At 43.4% G+C, this 18,413-nt stretch overlaps 1 protein-coding gene across 7 annotated transcripts in view; it reads right to left on the reverse strand.

Moving 5' to 3' along the window:
- Positions 1-214: 214 nt before the first annotated feature.
- The window catches only part of oga (O-GlcNAcase), a 47,978-nt gene continuing 29,779 nt past the window's right edge, over positions 215-18,413 (reverse strand). For 2 of the 7 annotated variants that reach the window (XM_070876397.1, XM_070876396.1), the window contains 6 exons: positions 14,991-15,076; positions 13,848-13,952; positions 8,725-8,813; positions 6,707-6,899; positions 5,061-5,220; positions 215-2,776 (listed from right to left, as the gene is read on the reverse strand). In XM_070876397.1, the coding sequence (XP_070732498.1) occupies positions 2,640-2,776; positions 5,061-5,220; positions 6,707-6,899; positions 8,725-8,813; positions 13,848-13,952; positions 14,991-15,076 (770 nt within the window). In that variant the 3' untranslated portion in view covers positions 215-2,639. Of the gene's footprint in view, positions 2,777-5,060; positions 5,221-6,706; positions 6,900-8,724; positions 8,814-10,352; positions 10,706-12,092; positions 12,529-13,847; positions 13,953-14,990; positions 15,077-18,413 lie in introns of those variants that run through there. The other 5 variants (XR_011592727.1, XR_011592728.1, XR_011592729.1 and 2 more) reach the window with 5 other exon arrangements.

Genomic DNA, 18,413 nt, shown 5'->3' on the forward strand with positions numbered 1-18,413 from the left:
TTCCACCACCCCTAGGACCACTTTAGTTTGTTCATGTTAACAGATCATCACAATTGTTGGATCCAGTTGTCAGGACACAATCCAGATTTTTAAAAAGCAGCAGTGTATGTTTAGTTCTGAGTGAGACAATACTGGGACAGTGAATGGTGTGCAAACAAGCCCATCCAGCCTGCACCTGAACACTTAAAAAGACACACACACACACACACAACGATGATCTTTTAAAAAGATTTATATGTACACAGTTCTCCATGTCTGGGCTTGCTCTCCACTGATGAGCATCAGGGGTTTTGGGGAGGGGGTACCCATTCATAGCTACAGATTGCCAGGAGCTAGCAATATGTTTGTGCTTGTTAGGAATAGGTTACAGAAGATAAAGGAGAAGTACAGCTAAATTCGGACCAAGATACAGGATTGAATGAAGTGCTGTCACTTGCTGTTTGGTGTCAATATATCACAGTAATGATCATATGCGATAGGCAATGCGGTACGCCAACGTGATTCTGCAGAACTGTAGCCACTCATTCATCATCCTTGCTTGTACCGCTCTAAATACTCTGACCAACCACAACCTGAGTTTGCAAGAATAGAATCTGTCATTGTACCTCTGGGTGGCCAGTGCAGAGAGTATGAAACTCACACTCACTACACTTCACTGAAATCCTGGTGATAAAATACCAAATATGCATTTTGGGCCTGGGATGGGTGGCTACTGAAACCTGCATCAAGCACTTCAACACGAAAACCAAGTTCACTGCACCAGACTATAAAAATACTGAAAACCAAGAGCCTTCACAACTCAAAATCCAAATGGCAGCTGTAAACCATTTAGCACTAGCTGACAGCCACACTCCAATTCAGGTTCCAGTTAGATACCCAACCTAGTCCCCTCCACACTTCCTTACTCCACCCATCTCCCAATTTATGAGGTACCCGAGCAGATGGATTACATTCCAATCAGAATCTGGGCCCATGGGGGGCAGAGTTAGAAGTTCACCTAAAGTGAGGAAACTGTTAAACAAGGTGCTGTTTTCATTTTACCTGATGGGACAAATACCCAAGTGCTAGAATACACAGCAGGTTGGTGTTTGAAAGAGAAACCTGCTGGGTGTTTCTCTTTCAGATTTCCAGCATTGACTGCATTTGCTGTTCTCTCTTTTCTGGGATATTGGTGTGAAGAGTAGTTTTTTTTAAAATGGATAGAGAAGTGAAAACTTCATCCCCGTTCTAGTGTAGTGCCCATCTGTTTGATGAAACCACATGTAGAGCAGAAGAGGAGTAAATAGGAAGGTGAGATTTGTACAGTGCCTGCAGGTGCAGGCTAATAAGTGAACAGGCAAGAACGGATGGAATTTAATGCGAGATACAGCTAATTCTCACTCGGTATGAGATTCAGGAAGCAAGGGAGTGAGACAATTTAACAGGAAACTAAAGCAGATGTTAGCCCAGAGCCCATATTGCTACAACAAACACTTGTATCTGTACAGTGCAGGTACTCAGGTACTTGTAACTAACAAAATAGGTCAGTGCAAATGATTGCTGGTCCCACACCAAACCAGTCGATGAAACGACAGACTAGAGTGCACATCTCTGTTCCTCTATACCAAATTGTACAATGGTTTCTCCATTGCACAGCAAACAATGACTTACAGAGGGGTAGGAAACAAAGTCCCAGAAGGGTGTCGATATTTACAAGGGGGTGGGGGGGGGGCTCCCAGTCAAATTCTTATTTTACAAAACCATCAACATTACTGGGAAAGGCAGGGAAAGTCATTTAGGGGAATGCTAACAAGTACCGTTACTATGTTAAAGGCGTGATATAAACACGTTGGTGAAACCCAGTGCAGGACCACTTCAGTCAGCCTTCAGGTGGGGTTAATACACACAAGGAGCTCTCCCACACACAATGGTTTGGATCGATAAACTCAATCCGGCTCCGATGAAGGATTCGCACCCAGAACATTATAGCCTGCCTTTCCTCCTTACAGATAGTGACTCACCGACTGTATATTCCCAGCACTGCTGCTCTGATTTCCGATTTCCAACATTTAGTTTGTTAATTGCTACATACAAAATGCCTTTCAGAATCACTTACAGCCCAAAAGGGCTTTCGTTTTCACAGAAAAACACAGGAATTGCAGAATGCGAACTCCAAAACACCACTTGGAAGTCTCAAAATCCCACCCAATGAAACTGAGCTGGACTCTTTCAGACACCACAAACCTGGGATTCCAATTATTCCTCTGCAGATGGTCAAGTACAACAGAGAAAGGGCGAGTTTAACTGGCTGCACCGCAAGCACATACCATAAGCCGGGGACCGGCATCAGAAGTGAGAGAAACTAGTCACTTTCCCAGCCTCTCACCTAATTGGAGGTGGGGGGGGGGGGGGAAAATGGAAGGAAAGAGAAGGGTAAAAACAAAATCGGAGAAAAGATAATGCTTTGTTACTACATCAGTGGAGGTCTACCCATCTTACAAAGTGCCATCTAGATCGAGTTCACCTTATTGTGTATTGCAAATTAAAAAAAAAAGAAAATATAAAACATTATTAAACACAGGTTATTCAGCTTAAGGCTAAATTTAGATACATTTAATTATACACATCCTTTAATTACACTACGTTGCACAGGGTGCCGTTTACAGATTCCTTCCCAGCACCAACATCTCTTTCGGGAATCCTTCCATTTTGGCCAACTCCAGGAAGCCTAGCTTGCTGTAGAATTCCAGACCCCGTCGGTCACTGGGTTTTACTTCACAGAATGCTCCTCGTGATCCTAAACAAAACACAGGTGAAAATAAGACAGAGTTCAATTCTCAGGACACGCACTGCAAACAACCTAGAGGAACGAGAGCTTCCCAATATACCCAGGAACCGTCACAGGCCACCTTCCCTCATCTGTTGTCCTCGGGAGACTCCATCTGTGACTTGACTGACTGACCGACCTAGCTCTTTGACCAAGCTTTTGGTCGTCTGTCCTAATACTGCGTGGCTCGGTGTCAAATTTTGTTTGATAATCGCTCGTGAAGCGCTTTTGGAACATTTTATTACGTTAAAGGCGAAGGCGCTATATAAATTGCAAGTTATGTTGAAGCTGGGATTCAGTGACATTTCCTTTCTATTGCTCCTGAGTAAAGACATCAATACAACCAAGTTCTCTCTTATCCATCCCTCCATAACACACATCGTCGGGGCGGGGGGAGGGGGGAGGGGGGGAAGAGGAGAAGGTGCTCGAGCGTCAGTACTTGTTCATGGAGTCCTGGGTGAAATCCAGAGATTGCAAGAGAAGTGCGTCTCTTACTGGGGGAGCACATGCCTGCATTCCTGAAATATGGGACTTGAGCCAAACACTAAAGAAGACTGTGGTTTAGGAATAAGGAGGTTAGAATCAAAAGCAGTGTCTCAGTAAGTGGCCCTAGATCTCAGTTGGGCCCACTGATGTTTAAATTTGGTAAATAATTCACCAGAAGACATTGATTTTTTTTTTTTAAAAAGCTTGGGCCTGTACAAAACTTCCATACTCAGTATTTATCCATGATTATGTGAATGCTGCACAATTAAAAACAGACAAAATGTGAATCGTTCAGACGAGCTGAGTGTGTACAACAGGATTCTCAGCAGACCCAAGAGTACATACGTAACAGTAGCTAACTTAACAGAAGCCTCGATATTGCAGTTTTACAAATGTCTTCATTCTTTGAATAAAGTTTGCTCTCCAAATACCTGTAGGTGATTCTGTGCAAAAAGACATCACAGATTTTCTGCACTCGACATGTGGAGCGATTCACTACATCAGTACTAAAAGTTTTATCTGAAAAATCCCAGGTGACGACAAACATACTGGTTTCGAGCAAATCGCAATCACTTGCCATATGCACAGGCTGCCATCGAAACAGGACAATAGTCTGGTTTAAGACTTTTTATTTTCACAATAACCAGGCAGGATGTCAGTAAATATGTAAAAGGAGCATGGTCATCCACCGCTCGTTAGTTTTACCAGTGAGAGTTTTCACTATCCAGACAGCTACACAATACCCCCTCCCTCGGGCAGCATCTGCACCATGAATGGATGGTGCAAATGATTCCTCAGCAGGAGCTCCCAGATCTTTGAAGAGAGCTGAAAATTGAGAGATCTGCAGAGGGATCGGCCTCTGCACAATCTTTGGCCTGATTCAAGGCTATGCCCTATGCTCAGTACTCCGATTGGGAATCGCTGTGCACTTCAGATGTAATCTGGCTAAGGATCACCACCCAGCTAGACAGCATTCACCCTGACCAAAGGCCTCATTCCAGGAGGGACACCACTCCTGAAACACAGTCGGTTACCAAAACCTAGAACGTGGAAGGAACCTGCAAAAACACACTTGGGTTAAAAGAATCTTGCAAAAGACAAACAAGGACAGTAACATGACAAAACGAGGGGCTTAAGCTTTGCCAGATATTGGAGGACCGAGAGCTGCAATCACTTGGTTAGAATATTTAGCAAAGAAACAGGCCTTTTAACCCACCAATGCCTGCACGTGACCCACAGTTTAATCTCGCTCGCTCACCACACCCTTCAATATTTCTCTTGTTCAAGCAACCATCCAACTCACTGAATTTACATATTTGTGACAAGAGAATCCCATATTTTAACCACTCTCTCACCAGAAGTATTTTTTTACCTCCCCCCTCAATTCTATTTGTGATTATCTTAATTATACAAGTTCTCATTACCATTACACCAACCGGTGGAATGTCACTACTTTTCTATTAGCTCACTGCAACCTTCCCAGCTCTGGAAAAAAAATTCCCCTGTGAGTGTAACCCCTCGCTCTGATTACATTACTGTGGCGGACACATTTTAAAAAGGGACACTGTCCCGGAATTTCAACAGTTTGGATGGTAGTCGATTAATCTGCATGTGTTTCAGGGAAGGGGAAGAATCAACATTTTGATGGGTAACCATTTGATTTACTCCACATGAACCAATCAGCGTATCGCCCACTCCCAATAGTCAGTCATCACCATGGGGTTTCTCTTGAGATAAGGAGGTAAAACAGAGAAAAAATGGCCCTTACCATTAGCCTTTAAGGATGAAAGCAAGCAGCCCATCATACTTTTAGCCACACTCGGATCCGTCACTTTCGAGTGCACCTCCACTTTAATCAGCGAGGGGAAGGTGGCGAGGAAGTTTTCCGGCAGACCTTGTTGCTCTTCATGGAAGCTCAGCATCATTTTCTACATGGGAACCAAAGACAAGCGACTTACAGGCACACTGGCAGCGTTCACTTAGACACAGCAAGACATTAAAGGATCTGCCCGTTTAACATTAACAATCCCACAGCACGACTCAATGGCACTCTCCCGATGTTCAGGTCCCTCAACCATCACCACCGAAACTGGTCACCTCACTGCTGCTTGTGGGACCTTGCTGTGCGTAAAAAGGCGGTTGGGTTCGCCCATTAAACAGTAAAGAAAAGAGGATCGACCACAGGCAACAGCACCAAAAGAAAGACGTTTGATAAAATGTCTGATGGGAAGTTCTGTGGCTTGTAGATGGTACCTCAGGATTGCACAAAGGACATGATTTATGTTCAAGGCAGATTGCCCATCACCAGCATAGCTAAAGAACTAAAAATTACAGTCCTACTTTTCCTTTCAACCAGTCTCCACTTGGCAACTCCAGGCTTTGATTGAATTTGGGAGCCTTACATAATGCATCTTTAAAATCAGCAAAAACACCCCAAATTGTTTCACAAAGAGAGTGGGGAGGGAGGAGAAAGAAAAGACAGGTGTTAGAAAAGTTAGGAAGGTTAAGAGACTTTTGAGCTGGAAGAGGGGTGGCAAAGAGCGAGCCATTCGGCAGAAAGAATGTTCCCAATGTTGGGGAAGTCCAGAACCAGGGGTCACAGTCTGAGGATAAGGGGTAAGCCATTTAGGACCGAGATGAGGAAAGAATGTTCCCAATGTTGGGGAAGTCCAGAACCAGGGGTCACAGTCTGAGGATAAGGGGTAAGCCATTTAGGACCGAGATGAGGAGAAACTTCTTCACCCAGAGAGTGGTGAACCTGTGGAATTCTCTACCACAGAAAGTAGTTGAGGCCAATTCACTAAATATATTCAAAAGGGAGTTAGATGAAGTCCTTACTACTCGGGGGATCAAGGGTTATGGCGAGAAAGCAGGAAGGGGGTACTGAAGTTTCATGTTCAGCCATGAACTCATTGAATGGCGGTGCAGGCTAGAAGGGCTGAATGGCCTGCTCCTGCACCTATTTTCTATGTTTCTATGTTTCTATGTGTGGGCGGGACACGAAGAGTTGTACTAAGCCATTAAAAATCGAAGACCATTAAGAGTGTGTATTTATGCATCAGTATGCCAGTGTGACAGGCCCACAGCATGAGGCAGACACACCTCTGGGTTTTAGATGTGGAAAAACAGCTATTTTGTTTTGATTATTTTTGACAAGAGGTCTGGCAATCAAATGGACATCAAATCAGCTCTCTACTTCCACACTGTTGACACCCTGGAATTGGCCCATGGGGCTATTATATGGTCGCCAAGTATCAAAGAAATGGTGCGTTCCTTCTTGCAAGTCCCCAGATAGACACATCTGGAGAAGACATGCAAGAAACCCAGAGTGTATTTTCTTGTACCAGAATTGAGATGATTACAGTCCCTTAAGTGAATTTACAGTAAAAGTGAATCCAGTTATTGAGAGAGTACCTGTTCTTCTGAAAGTTCCTTACTAGCCTCTGGTTTAATATATTTCTCCCGCATAGCAGGTATCCAGGAGACTTTACACTTTGTACAAAATGGTTTCACATCCACAGTCCCAAGGGCATAACCACATACACTGCCCTCATCCTCCAACACGAAGCAATAATCCGGGCTCAGCGTCAGAAGACCGCCCACCAAACTGCAAACACAGCAAAAACAGCACATTACACTAAACACCGACACAGGTACAGAGCATTACACCATATTCAATGTTCCCCCATTCCCCGAAGGTGGCGGCTGGACGTCAATCGCAAGGTCCCGCACAAGCCGCTCAACTGGCTGTTGTCGCTGGAAGATAACGCGCATGCGCGGCTACACAGCAAATTTAAAAGGGACTGCACGGAATTTTTTTTGAGGGGAACTGACCATATTGAAGTTTTCCTTTTGCTGTAAGCCACAGAACATAAAAAGGGACAAAAACAATATTCTCTCTCAGACACCAATGCCTGTTGGAATACAGTTCCACAGGGACAGGCAACCTTGCCCTAGACAGCGAGTGTCAACTATGTGACTGCGGTGCTTATTATAACAGCCGAAACAAAGCCAGTTCTCACCTGACACCTTTGCACATACACTAGATAGCAATGAGTAGTAGGAATACTGGCTGATTTATACTCCTTAAAGCCAAGGAAACTAAGGCCAATTGCAGCAACCCTACTGGCACTTAGGCTAGCTAATTAAAATGAAGGGCTTTTTTTGTAGGAAGTAGTTTCCTCAGCTCAACTCCTTTACAGTATCAGGTAACACTATAGATTTGGGTCAAAGCTAGACAGTACAAAAGCCCAGTGGTTCTATAACTGGAACCAAGTTCAAACCTCACCATGAAACTAAATAAATTCTAGTAATTTGTGGACTAGTATCAGAAAACTGCTAACTGGTTCACTGACTGGAACCTGCCGTCCCTACCTGGTCTGATCTATTATTGACTCCAGTCCGATTCTACAAGGTTAACTTAACGCCCTCAGGGAAGATGGGAACGGCAATAAATATCTCCTTACCGTTAGAAAACCGTGCACCAGGTGAACAAGTACAGCATCTCATTCCTCTGGATGCACATTACACGGATATTTATTGTACTTCACCCACACGAGGAGCCAGAAAGGCACAGCAACCAGCTGAAGAAGCTTTAAACTTGAACTCTATAGACTGCATAGATTTATAACAAACGTTCAATATACATGGGATGCAGCCTTTGCACCATTGGGACTCGCGGTTAAGCATAGCCCAAAACTATAGGATGAAGTTGCTGTGTCTGTTAATAGTTCTGGATGGAATGGATTGTCTGGCTGCTTCAGCCCAGCTCCCACAAAAGTGCCCTTAATTTGGCACTGAGGTAACAATTCACAATCAGATGGCTGTTGTGGTGGGAAATGAAGACATCACACTAAATCCGTTGAGATGTTCTTCTGAAAGCAGACCTGGAGTACAGTTGAGGAAGCTTCATTCTGCAGCTAGGTGTGGTGCATGGGAGTGTAACAGGGAAGGCATTCCATTCCCCAGGTCAAACAACCTTCACTTGATTAAATAGCCATGTGCCTTGAGGGGAAATAAACCTTTAAATCCTATTAAAAAAGAAAATGAAAGGATACCTGAAGGCTCAGGTTAAAAGAAAAGCCAGCATACAACAACCATACACAACAGCAGAGTCCAGGTTCTACACTAGTCAATGCTGCTTTTAAAAGGTGGAAGGAGGGACACTACAGTTTGCTCCAACTACTCTGGATTAGGGAGGCAAAAACATTTAGCATTGGACAATTCATCTGTGCTGTGGATTTCCACAACGATTGTTGTATTATTCAATGTCCAACTTCATTGATGAAAAACGACCAACTGGGTGACCTACGAGAGGGTGGCCAGCATATGTGGAACTCGACCCCAGCAGAAGCCATAAAGCAATCAAGGTGAGAAGAGAAAATAGGCACCCCACTCCACACACACAAAATGCCATCTCTCTGTACACTCACCTGTCACCAATGATATCCGGTTGATAAGACATTGAGTCACCATCCATTTCATCATCATACATCTCCTTACAGATCTTGTACACCGAGGCCTATGGAGAAAAGCAAACCTGGCTAATAGAGTACTTCACAGCACACCGGATTTGCATTAATACAATGGAACAGTCACTGATAAAACACACGACAAGCATACATTTTATGCTCGGTTTATGGTGACATGAACTTTAGACAGGTGAATCACAAAGACACCAAGAGCCACCTCCTTTGGCGTATCAAGGAAACCGTCCATGTTACTCATTCTACCGACTGGCAACCAAAATGGTTATTGTCAAATAGCTGGTGGAACTGGGGGTCACTTTCAGGGCTCCCAGAGAACAAATCCTAATTACACTTTGACAGGATGGTCGAAATCTAGTACCTGCTGAGAACCGCATCTCCTGTAAGTAACCTGCCATGAGAATGCCCAACAGGGCAAACTCAAGACACACGGTAGGATACATTAAGTATAATTTAATTTAAACTGAAGGACCGGAATATGCAAAATCTTAATTTGCTATATTGTACACAGGTACAAGTACTGTTCTGTCAAACTACAGCCTTCCAAGTGGGGGAAGGCGGACAGTGGTGCCCAGTGAAAGCGCCTTAAATAGCAGCCAGTGATTGTGCAAAATGCTATCTTACCCGCTTGTGTGGGGTTAAACTGACTCCAATCGAATGATGCTGGAGGTAACCAATAAAAACCAGAACGGAAGTGTCATGAAAAAGTCACTGGCTGCTGAGTAAAGAGAAGAATTTGCATGGCTCCAAAGCTCCGAATGGTGCAACAGGCACTTAACGCCGCATTTATCCCTTGCAGTCAGAAGCTCATGTTCCAGTGAAAGCACATTGGAGAATGAGCCTCAGTGGGGAGAATTCTGCTGCTATTCCATACGGAGGTAAAACTGAAGCAGCTCATCGACCTAGCATAAATACAAATGCAAAGACTTAGTTTCTCCATGGAATTACAAAGCCACGGAGAGTCCCGGCTTCACTCCCTGGTCTATGATGTGTTGGTTGATCTCTGCTCAAGTGGTAGTAAGGGGGCATCACAATTGATCGCATGTCCTTAGTTTATGGGAGGGGGAGGGAGACATAAATCAGTCATGGTTCTTTCTTCCAATGTCAATCTAGTGAAGAGCCAATAGAAGTGCTTGTGTCTATGTATGTATTTCAGGTGAGAAAACAACCAAGCTTTGCTATGGTGCCAATGTTCACCACAAATAATGGTCACTTTGCCAAGGTATCAAGATGTCCAATGCATATTGACCTAGGCCCGGGCAGATTCAAGGCTTTCCACAAGAATGGGAGAAAAATGGCATGGGTGGGGGTGGGATAAAAACATTTGTAAAGGACTAATACTGCAACACATTAAATGAGATAAAAACAGAAAAAGCTGGAAATACTCAGCAGGTCAGGCAGCATCTATGGCGAGAAACAGAGTTGGAACGTTTCAGGTCGATGACCCTTTGTCAGAACACAAGAGACTGGATTAACACCATATCCATATCCAACACTGCTGATAAGTTTCAACTATACAGATTTGGTTCTTTCCAAACTGCAAATCACAATGAAAGGAAACCACCTTACCCTCATGCATTAGAACCAGTGCATCCTCTGAACCAGTAAGGGACTGGACAGGATTAAGAAACAGTGACCTGCAGCAACGACTGGCTCTAGGCCCAGGCTAATCCATGCAGTTCCAAACATAGCAGGAGAATTGAAGTCGTGTCCAAGTGTGCCTCAGGTAAAAAGGAGCCTCAAGTAATTGAGGGCTGGGAGGGACATTCTTGAGCAAATTCACAACCACCCCCCAGCCCTGCCAATCTATCTCCCTGCTGTTACAGATCAGTCTACCATTGGGTTACATGGTCCAAGGAACACAGATGTTGAGTAGTGATTGATTGGGACAGCGTTGAAGATGATGGAAATTCAAGAAATGTATCTCCTGTAACGAAGTAGAGAAGGGAATAGTTTTAAAAACTCCAATGACATGTCAGTGAAAAGGAATCCCAGAAGTGTAAAGATGGACATGGTTAAGTTACAACACTATAGCAACTTCATAATTAAATGCGAAAATAGAGGCTCTGCTGATTAATGGGTTTTCCCATTTGAAGCCAAGTACCTTGGTCCCAGGTTGACTTGGCAGTGATGCCAATTAAAACCAACGAAAGGAATGCTAAACTTGATCTTAATCCTGATTGACCCAAATTTATTTGCACGCTGATAACACTTCTGATGTGGGATCTCAGATTTCAGAAAGCTTTCCAGCAGTTATAGTTTCATCATTTTCACCTCACTCTCAGGAAGAGATTAAAAAGGATAGCAGGACAAGAGCAAATTGAACAGCTTGGATCATCTTCCACTGATTTTTGAAGCCTGCCTGCAAATTAGGCACATTTGGGGCCATTCGCACCAATTGAGCTGGCAGACAGACAATTGTTAAAACACTGCCAGCTTTGAATGCCATGGGGCGACAATTTACCAATGTACTGGGGAATGGTAGATAGGCAAGGCGGCGATACTACAAAGGGCACAAAACAGCTAGGCTTATCTTTTAGTTAACTCAAAGAATGCTAGCAGGATTTTTTCACCACAAGATGTTGCTTGAAGTAGATAATGTGCCCATTAACTAGAAACATGGATAACTGATCAAATGCCAGGAGTACAGGGATCATGGAATGTCAGGTCAAGGCAGAGAGCTAGTCAAAGTTGCGGTATGGGACTTGGTTAGATATTGCAGAGCAACCAAGCCAGCAGAATTGTTCCCCAGACTGTTACATGAATTGAGTATATAGTAGACATGCTAATTTAGATCTGATCTAAGGGACAGCCTTGCCATTTTGCTCTCCTTCAGTATGTTTACTGTTTATACAATGAAATGAAACTTCTTACCCCCTACGCAGCAGAACTGGTACATCCTGCAAGGCATTAGATAGGATTAAGGAACTAGGTCTGGGCCCAGGACCCATACCTCCTGTCCTAATCATGATCAAACATAGCAGGAGAATTGAAGTAGTGTTCACGTACCCCTCGAGTGGAAAGGAGCCTCAAGCAATTGAGGGCTAGCAGAAGAATTCTTAAACAAATTCACAAACATTCCTCCTCCCCCCCCCACGACTATCTCCCTGTTCTCAATTCAGGAAACACCAGAGTTATCCTTTAATCAGTTCTATTAGAAAACTTGTGTACTAATGGATTCCTTCTAGGAGCTTTAGAATCCAATACCAGAAAGCTGGCGCTTAAATAAAGCCAGAATATATTTGGAAAGTAATCCTGCCACGGTCCAAACCTTTTAATCCGGTGACCGGCAGAAAAAGCGAATTCACGCATACCTGTTCTCAAATCAGACAAGGCATCAGCATTAAGGTTGAGAGAAGTGTTTGCAATAAGCTGAACTAGATGTCCAAAGATCCAATATCCAGAGACCAGCCCGAAGAAGTGATTTCAACAGAGGTGGGTTCCTGCGTTAAGTACCTGAGTCAATACAACAAAGACCAGGGTCTCAATTCTTGAAAGATGACTGTAGCTATCCAATCTGATATCAAACTTACCAAGTAAATTCATTATCAGTAGCGATTTCTGCCTGTACGATACCCTGGAGGACAAATCCTTCATCCCATAGCATTCCAGGTTCGCAGATTCTTTTACCTGGAAAGATCAGGTTATCACTATTCTGTTGTGTGGATTAACCATCAAGCACTGGAGACAAGAGAGCAGGCGACTGATCCACTTGGGTTTGTTGCAAAAAGGTACAGGGAGTCTGAAGTCCTGCCAAAGCAAACCATATGATTTTGCTCCTTACCAAAATAGGAGTCGAGGATATCCACATTCAGAAAGAGATTTATTTCAGATATTAACAGGACACAAGGATAAGCCTGCAAGTCTGCATGGCTTAAATCAGGGAGTTGAATCCTTCAGATATACAGACTGGTACATACTGCAAACCAGTCGCCAATGCACCTCTGTTCCCTTGATGAACCTAAACACAATAATCTCGGATAGTGATCAGCATACCAGAAACCTGTCCAATGATGCCCCCGGCATATAGTCAAGACCATTCCAGATTTGACTCAGCCCATGTAGTCACTGCAGTAAGAACCACAGCTGCTTACAGCATAGAAGGAAGCCATATATACAGCTTTATCCATCTGTGCCAGATCTTTGGTTTCATACATTACAACAGTGACTACACTTCAAAAAGTATTTCATTGGCTGTAAAGCGTTTTGGGACGTTCGGTGCTCATGAAAGGCGCTGTAGAAATTCAAGTCTTTCTTTTGCTGGAGAAATCTAAAACTAATCCCACTTCCCCTCTCTCCTGACAACTCTGCACCTTCCTCTGCTTCAAATGTTTAATAGAACCAAGATTTTACAATTTGACTCCGCATCCCTATACATACAAAAATGCTCCCGCTCCTGATTTAGCAACAGACGCTGAAGGAAGAGTATGCGTGAGGCTTTGAGGGGAGACTCGAGATATTGGGACCATTTCAACTGAAGCAAAAGGTGGCCAAGAGAAGATTTAATGGAAGTTGCTAAAATTGTTTGGATGGAAATGGGAGGCATAAAACAACTTCTGGTTGGAGTGACAGTAATAAGGGAGTTATCAATTTAAAAGCATTTGTAAGAGAGCAAGGAAACAAGTTTAGAGAAAATTCTTTACACAGGAATTTTGGAATGCTATGCCACGGAGAGTGGTGGAGCACTGCTTCTCAAGGGAATATTGGCTAAATATTTGAAGCAGAGGAAGACATAGGGCTATAGGGAGAGATCAAGGTAGGAGGATTCGTTTTGGATGCTCTAGCACAGGCACTACAGGCGAATAGCCTCCTTCTGTGCTGCAAACTTCTATGGTTTTATAAAAGGGATCTGGCACAACAGTAACCATGCTGTGACCGACTTCAATACCAAGTTTCACAAGCTGGCTACTGGGGGTGGGTTATTTTGATGTGTATCGAGCGTATTGCAACCGGATTAAAATGTCTGTTTTTTCTAGTTTACATCAGCGCGCACACATTAAAAACTAGATTTCAAAATTAAGAGCATTTCAACAGTAACTTTATTCAGATACACAAGTTAGTAAACATACCTCGTCTTTTGGAAAGTATGGCCTGATTGCATATACTTTTGAGGTAGGCATGGGTGGTGGTGGCTGGTAAAAGAGGTCATTTGCCCCCTCAATTGGCAACAAACGCTGTGAAGAACAAACAGCTTAGTCAGTACAGCTCTACTTCAGAGTCTGGACACCCACATCTGCTCCACACAACATACCTTTCCAATTTCAAACTCATTTGCTACTGAAGGCACCGTGTAAAGCAACCTCAGCAGAAGGAATTAATAAAAGAGTTTCCAAGTTTTCTTTTTAAGTGGGGAACCGTTCATTCCCCTAAATGGCTACATTTTACACTTTAAAACGACACCAAATGCCGACCAGTATCTACAGCAGCAAATAAGTCAGTATATAAACTAATGTACTTACTATGCAAAATTTCTGTGTTTTAAGAGGTTTTTTTTTAAGCCAAATGAACTCTGAGGTGGGAGGGCAGTGGGGAAAAGGAATTTTTTGGGGAGGAGGTTTGGTCTGGAGAGGGTTAACTGGCTGATGAAGCCGTGCATCCAGAGCTTCTTCGCAAGCGCGGTTTCGCAGGCTGCGCGCAAAAGCACCTGTAGGGGAGAAAAGAAAAACAGCGCAGCGAAACTCCAGGAACATTTCAGCAAAACCAGGAAGATTCAGCAGTGTTCAGTCAAACAGATCTTTCTCCTCCATCATCCTTCTAATTTGAGGAGCACCCGTGGGTGCTGTCGACAAGGCCAGCAAAATATCACTTCTGTTTTAAGTCAGAAACCCTTGTGCATTCTTTCCCATACCCTCCCCCACCCACACTTGAGGCTGAATATTCACTTCATAACGTGGTCATGTTTGTTCATGGAACTTCGAGACCAAAGCAAGCAAGCGGCGCTAGCGCAGGCGCTGAGAAAACGCTGCGCGACCTGCAAAGGAACATTTTTGTGAAAGACATATACAAACTAAAATTTGCAGCGCGCGCATGCGCAATGGGATTCCAGCATCTCCTTCCAACTGAAAAGAAAGCAAATTAGTGCCAGTACCAAGTGTACCAGATTCTGTTAAGGAAACCAGCTAGCCATCAACAGACCAATCCTTTCTCTTTGTACAAAGTTTTCTCTCTCAAAATGAAAAAAAAACATCAGTCATCGGGAATTTGTAGAATACCTGAAACTCTCCTGCTAGACCACCTCTAAAGGCCCAGGGTTCTTGGTCGCCACTCAAGAACTGTGCTGAAGATTGACTACGACACCCTGTTGATCAGATCCAAGCGGAGAATGTTACGTGGGGGCTTCCTGTGGTCTTACTTTTCCGCAAAAGCAACACACCTTTTCAACAGAAAGAAAAAGCGCACGACCAGGAACGTCCTATCTGGCCTAGAACTACCTCTTAGTTTAGGGCTGTAATGTTGCACATTATTCAATAATCTTTACCCCATTTATGGCTCACTTTTTTGGGGGAACTAGAATATGCAAAAGCTGCACCAGTCGACTATTAACCCATCCAGCTCCACCACAAATCAAGGAACGGCTTGTAATGGCGCTCAGCTTACGTGTTTTAAAAAAAAAACACTTATGCATAGATTAAGTCCAATTTTTCTCCCCTCTATCTTTTGGATAAATCTCAAATATTGAAAGGATGCCCCCAGCGGTTCCATTGCAGCCCTAAGTAATTCAGAAATATCTTAATTTAACTGAAGTCACATTCAGGTGCTCCTCTTGTCAGATGACATTTGGTTAAGGATGTGTTTGCCTTTCCTGACCTGCACTGGTCACAGACCACAAACAGTACAAGCTTCAACTAAAACATGTTTTCACAACTAAGCAGCAAGAGCGAGGCATTGAAAGCTCAGCCCCAACGACCTACAGTATCTCTGGCTCTGCTCTGAACTCCTCTATATCGGAATTATTTTCAAACGGACAGGAAAAAACCATACTGCAAAGCAAATATACAATGTCAGCACATTAAAATTGGAGTCAGCACTTGGTACATTTTACCGAACTGCTTTCTTTACACAATGATTGGGCAATGCTTTCTCAAGTTCAGCCATGTCCTGGGCAGTCAGAGTGCGATGAGGAGCACGATTACAGGTTATGTGTTACATACACAACACAAAGCAAGGAATAAGGTCATCCCTGCCCATCCAGCTGGCTTCTTCCACAAACGACGCAAATATTCGCTCCATTGCTTACTCCAAGCCACCTACCCCATCTCAAGAAGTTCCACAGAAATTCTTCCAAGTCCCAAAGATAATCAAGCAAAACACGAGATCTAGATTTGTTTTTAGGTGACCAGGTGGGGCATCACCCCATGGTTTCGGTAGCTCGGAAACAGTGTTCCATTGAGTATTCGATCACCTCTGCATGCACCTATCTCATATCATCTTCACTTCTGTTCTAACCAGGTATTTTTTGAGGCAGTTATGTTAATAACTCGACTATATACCTTCTACTCTGCAAAGATGGGGATATGGTTCTTTTCATTTTTCACTTCGCTCGAGGCTGGTTAATTATGTGCTTGTCTAGATCTGCACTCATAATCCAAGTCAAATAGAGTCTATTTATATTTAGATGTATCCTGCTCAGTCTTTTGCCCCGTGAAAAGAAATCCAGTCTCAACACTGTAGCATTCAAGTCTTAAGAACCAGAGTTTTTTTCTTAAGCACTTTTCGATTAATTGATTCCCTTTGAAAGCAGGGCATCTCAGAATTGTACACGGTATTCTTAATGATCTATGAACAAATGGATAGGTTTATGCAACTGAAGCCATTGGTAATTTCTCATGGAAATCAAACGGTCCCAAAAAAGGTGAAAATAAGCCCAGCAGTTTTTTGATTATCACAACTTCAGGTGTATAGCAAGTAGTATCAGAGCTAGTTGAACCAGAGTGTGTAGATTTTTTTTTAAAATATGCATTTAAAAAGATTGCAAAGTTTAGAATGTGCAACCAGAAGAATGAAGGGAAAATCCATGATGCAGATATGATTGTCGAAATCTGATCAGACAAATAATTCTGAAACAAGCCTCCTGTACCAAATACCTCATGATGAATGGAGTACAATAGGCTAGGCCATCGTGCAGGCTTCCTCTGGGGCCAGAATGCAGAATTGTAGTTAGGCCAGAAACAATCCTTGGTTGGTTTTCCATAGTTATGAGAAATCAGCTCAGATCATCTTTGTTCCAAACCATGAGGGGAAAGAAATGTATAGTTTGCTGAAATCATATATTTTAAAAAGGAAGATAGCTATATGCGTGTTGCTGCTAGGCCTACCACAAAACTGCTATGCTTTAATACGGCGAGTTAACGATCCAGAATTACTGCAAGCTGCAGCAGCTAAAGGAGCAAAGCTGGATGTGTAAACACCCCACCCCACAAACAGCCTATTGCTATGACAATTGACCAGAAGGGAGAGAAATGAATTTTTTTAATATAAATATAAAAAAAAAGAGTGCAGTCTGAAGGGAGTCAGCTGCTCCGAAGCAAGTCATCCTTGTTTGACGGGACCGCCTATGATGATGATGATCCTCCATTGTAGCACAAGGATTGGTTTCCTTTGGATTGGCTTTCTGGTGCAGCAGCTTCAAGTTCAGAATACCATCAATTGTCACTGCAGTGTGACATAACTAAATACAGCGGGATACCTTCAAACAGATAGAGAGAACAAGACAAAAAGATAGGTTTGGCAAATATACTTGTTCAAACTCTGAAGCAAACTTTGAGCCAATAATGCAGCGAGCATTTGACAGCAAGTGGGGAAGAAAAATATTCAATTCCGACATGCTCGCCAGATATCAAAAGAACTATTTATGAAGTTAAGTCAGGACGAAGACGTTTCAAAGAAAAACAGGGGGGGGGGGGGGGGGGTGATTTTCTCATCGATGGAGAAATCCAAGAATTGTGCATTCCCATCTCCCTTCCACCCCCACCACGTCTACATGCTGCCCCTGACATTATCCTCCCATACATCTGCCAACAACACCAGACGATACTCACTGCCATGTTGGTCAGACTACCTAAACCGTGAAGAAACCAACGTTTCTGACAGATGAACACTGGAAAACTGAAGGAATGGTTTTCGATCCCTACTACAAAATCCATTCCCTAGTCAGTGATTTCTCAGGCCACCTACTTGGGCTGAATCAGACAGTGAAAGCTCAAGGTTGTGTCCTAACCAAGACTGCACTTCAAATCATGAAAATATGGGTTAATTCATAAAGGAACCAAAGTAACTCAGGTGTTGAACTGAATTTTCACTGGTACTGGTCCAAAGATTTTTTTGGACATCAAGGGAATCGAGCAAGAGGTTCAGTAGATTGATTCCTGGGATGAGAGGGTTGTCCTATGAGGAGTGAGTAGAATGAGCCTGCACACGAGTTTAGGTGATCTCACTGAAACATGCATGATTCTGAGAGGGATTGACAGGGTAGATGCAGGGAGGATGTTTCCCCTGGTTGGAGTGTCTAGAACTAGGGGGTTAGTGCCTCAGGATAAGGGGTCGGCCATTTAAGACTGAGATATGGAGAAATTTCTTCACTCAGAGCGTTGTGAATCTTTAGAATTCTCTGCCATAGAGGGCTGTGGATGCTCAGT

This window comes from Pristiophorus japonicus, chromosome 3, assembly GCF_044704955.1.
Source record: "Pristiophorus japonicus isolate sPriJap1 chromosome 3, sPriJap1.hap1, whole genome shotgun sequence".
NCBI lineage: Eukaryota > Metazoa > Chordata > Chondrichthyes > Pristiophoridae > Pristiophorus > Pristiophorus japonicus.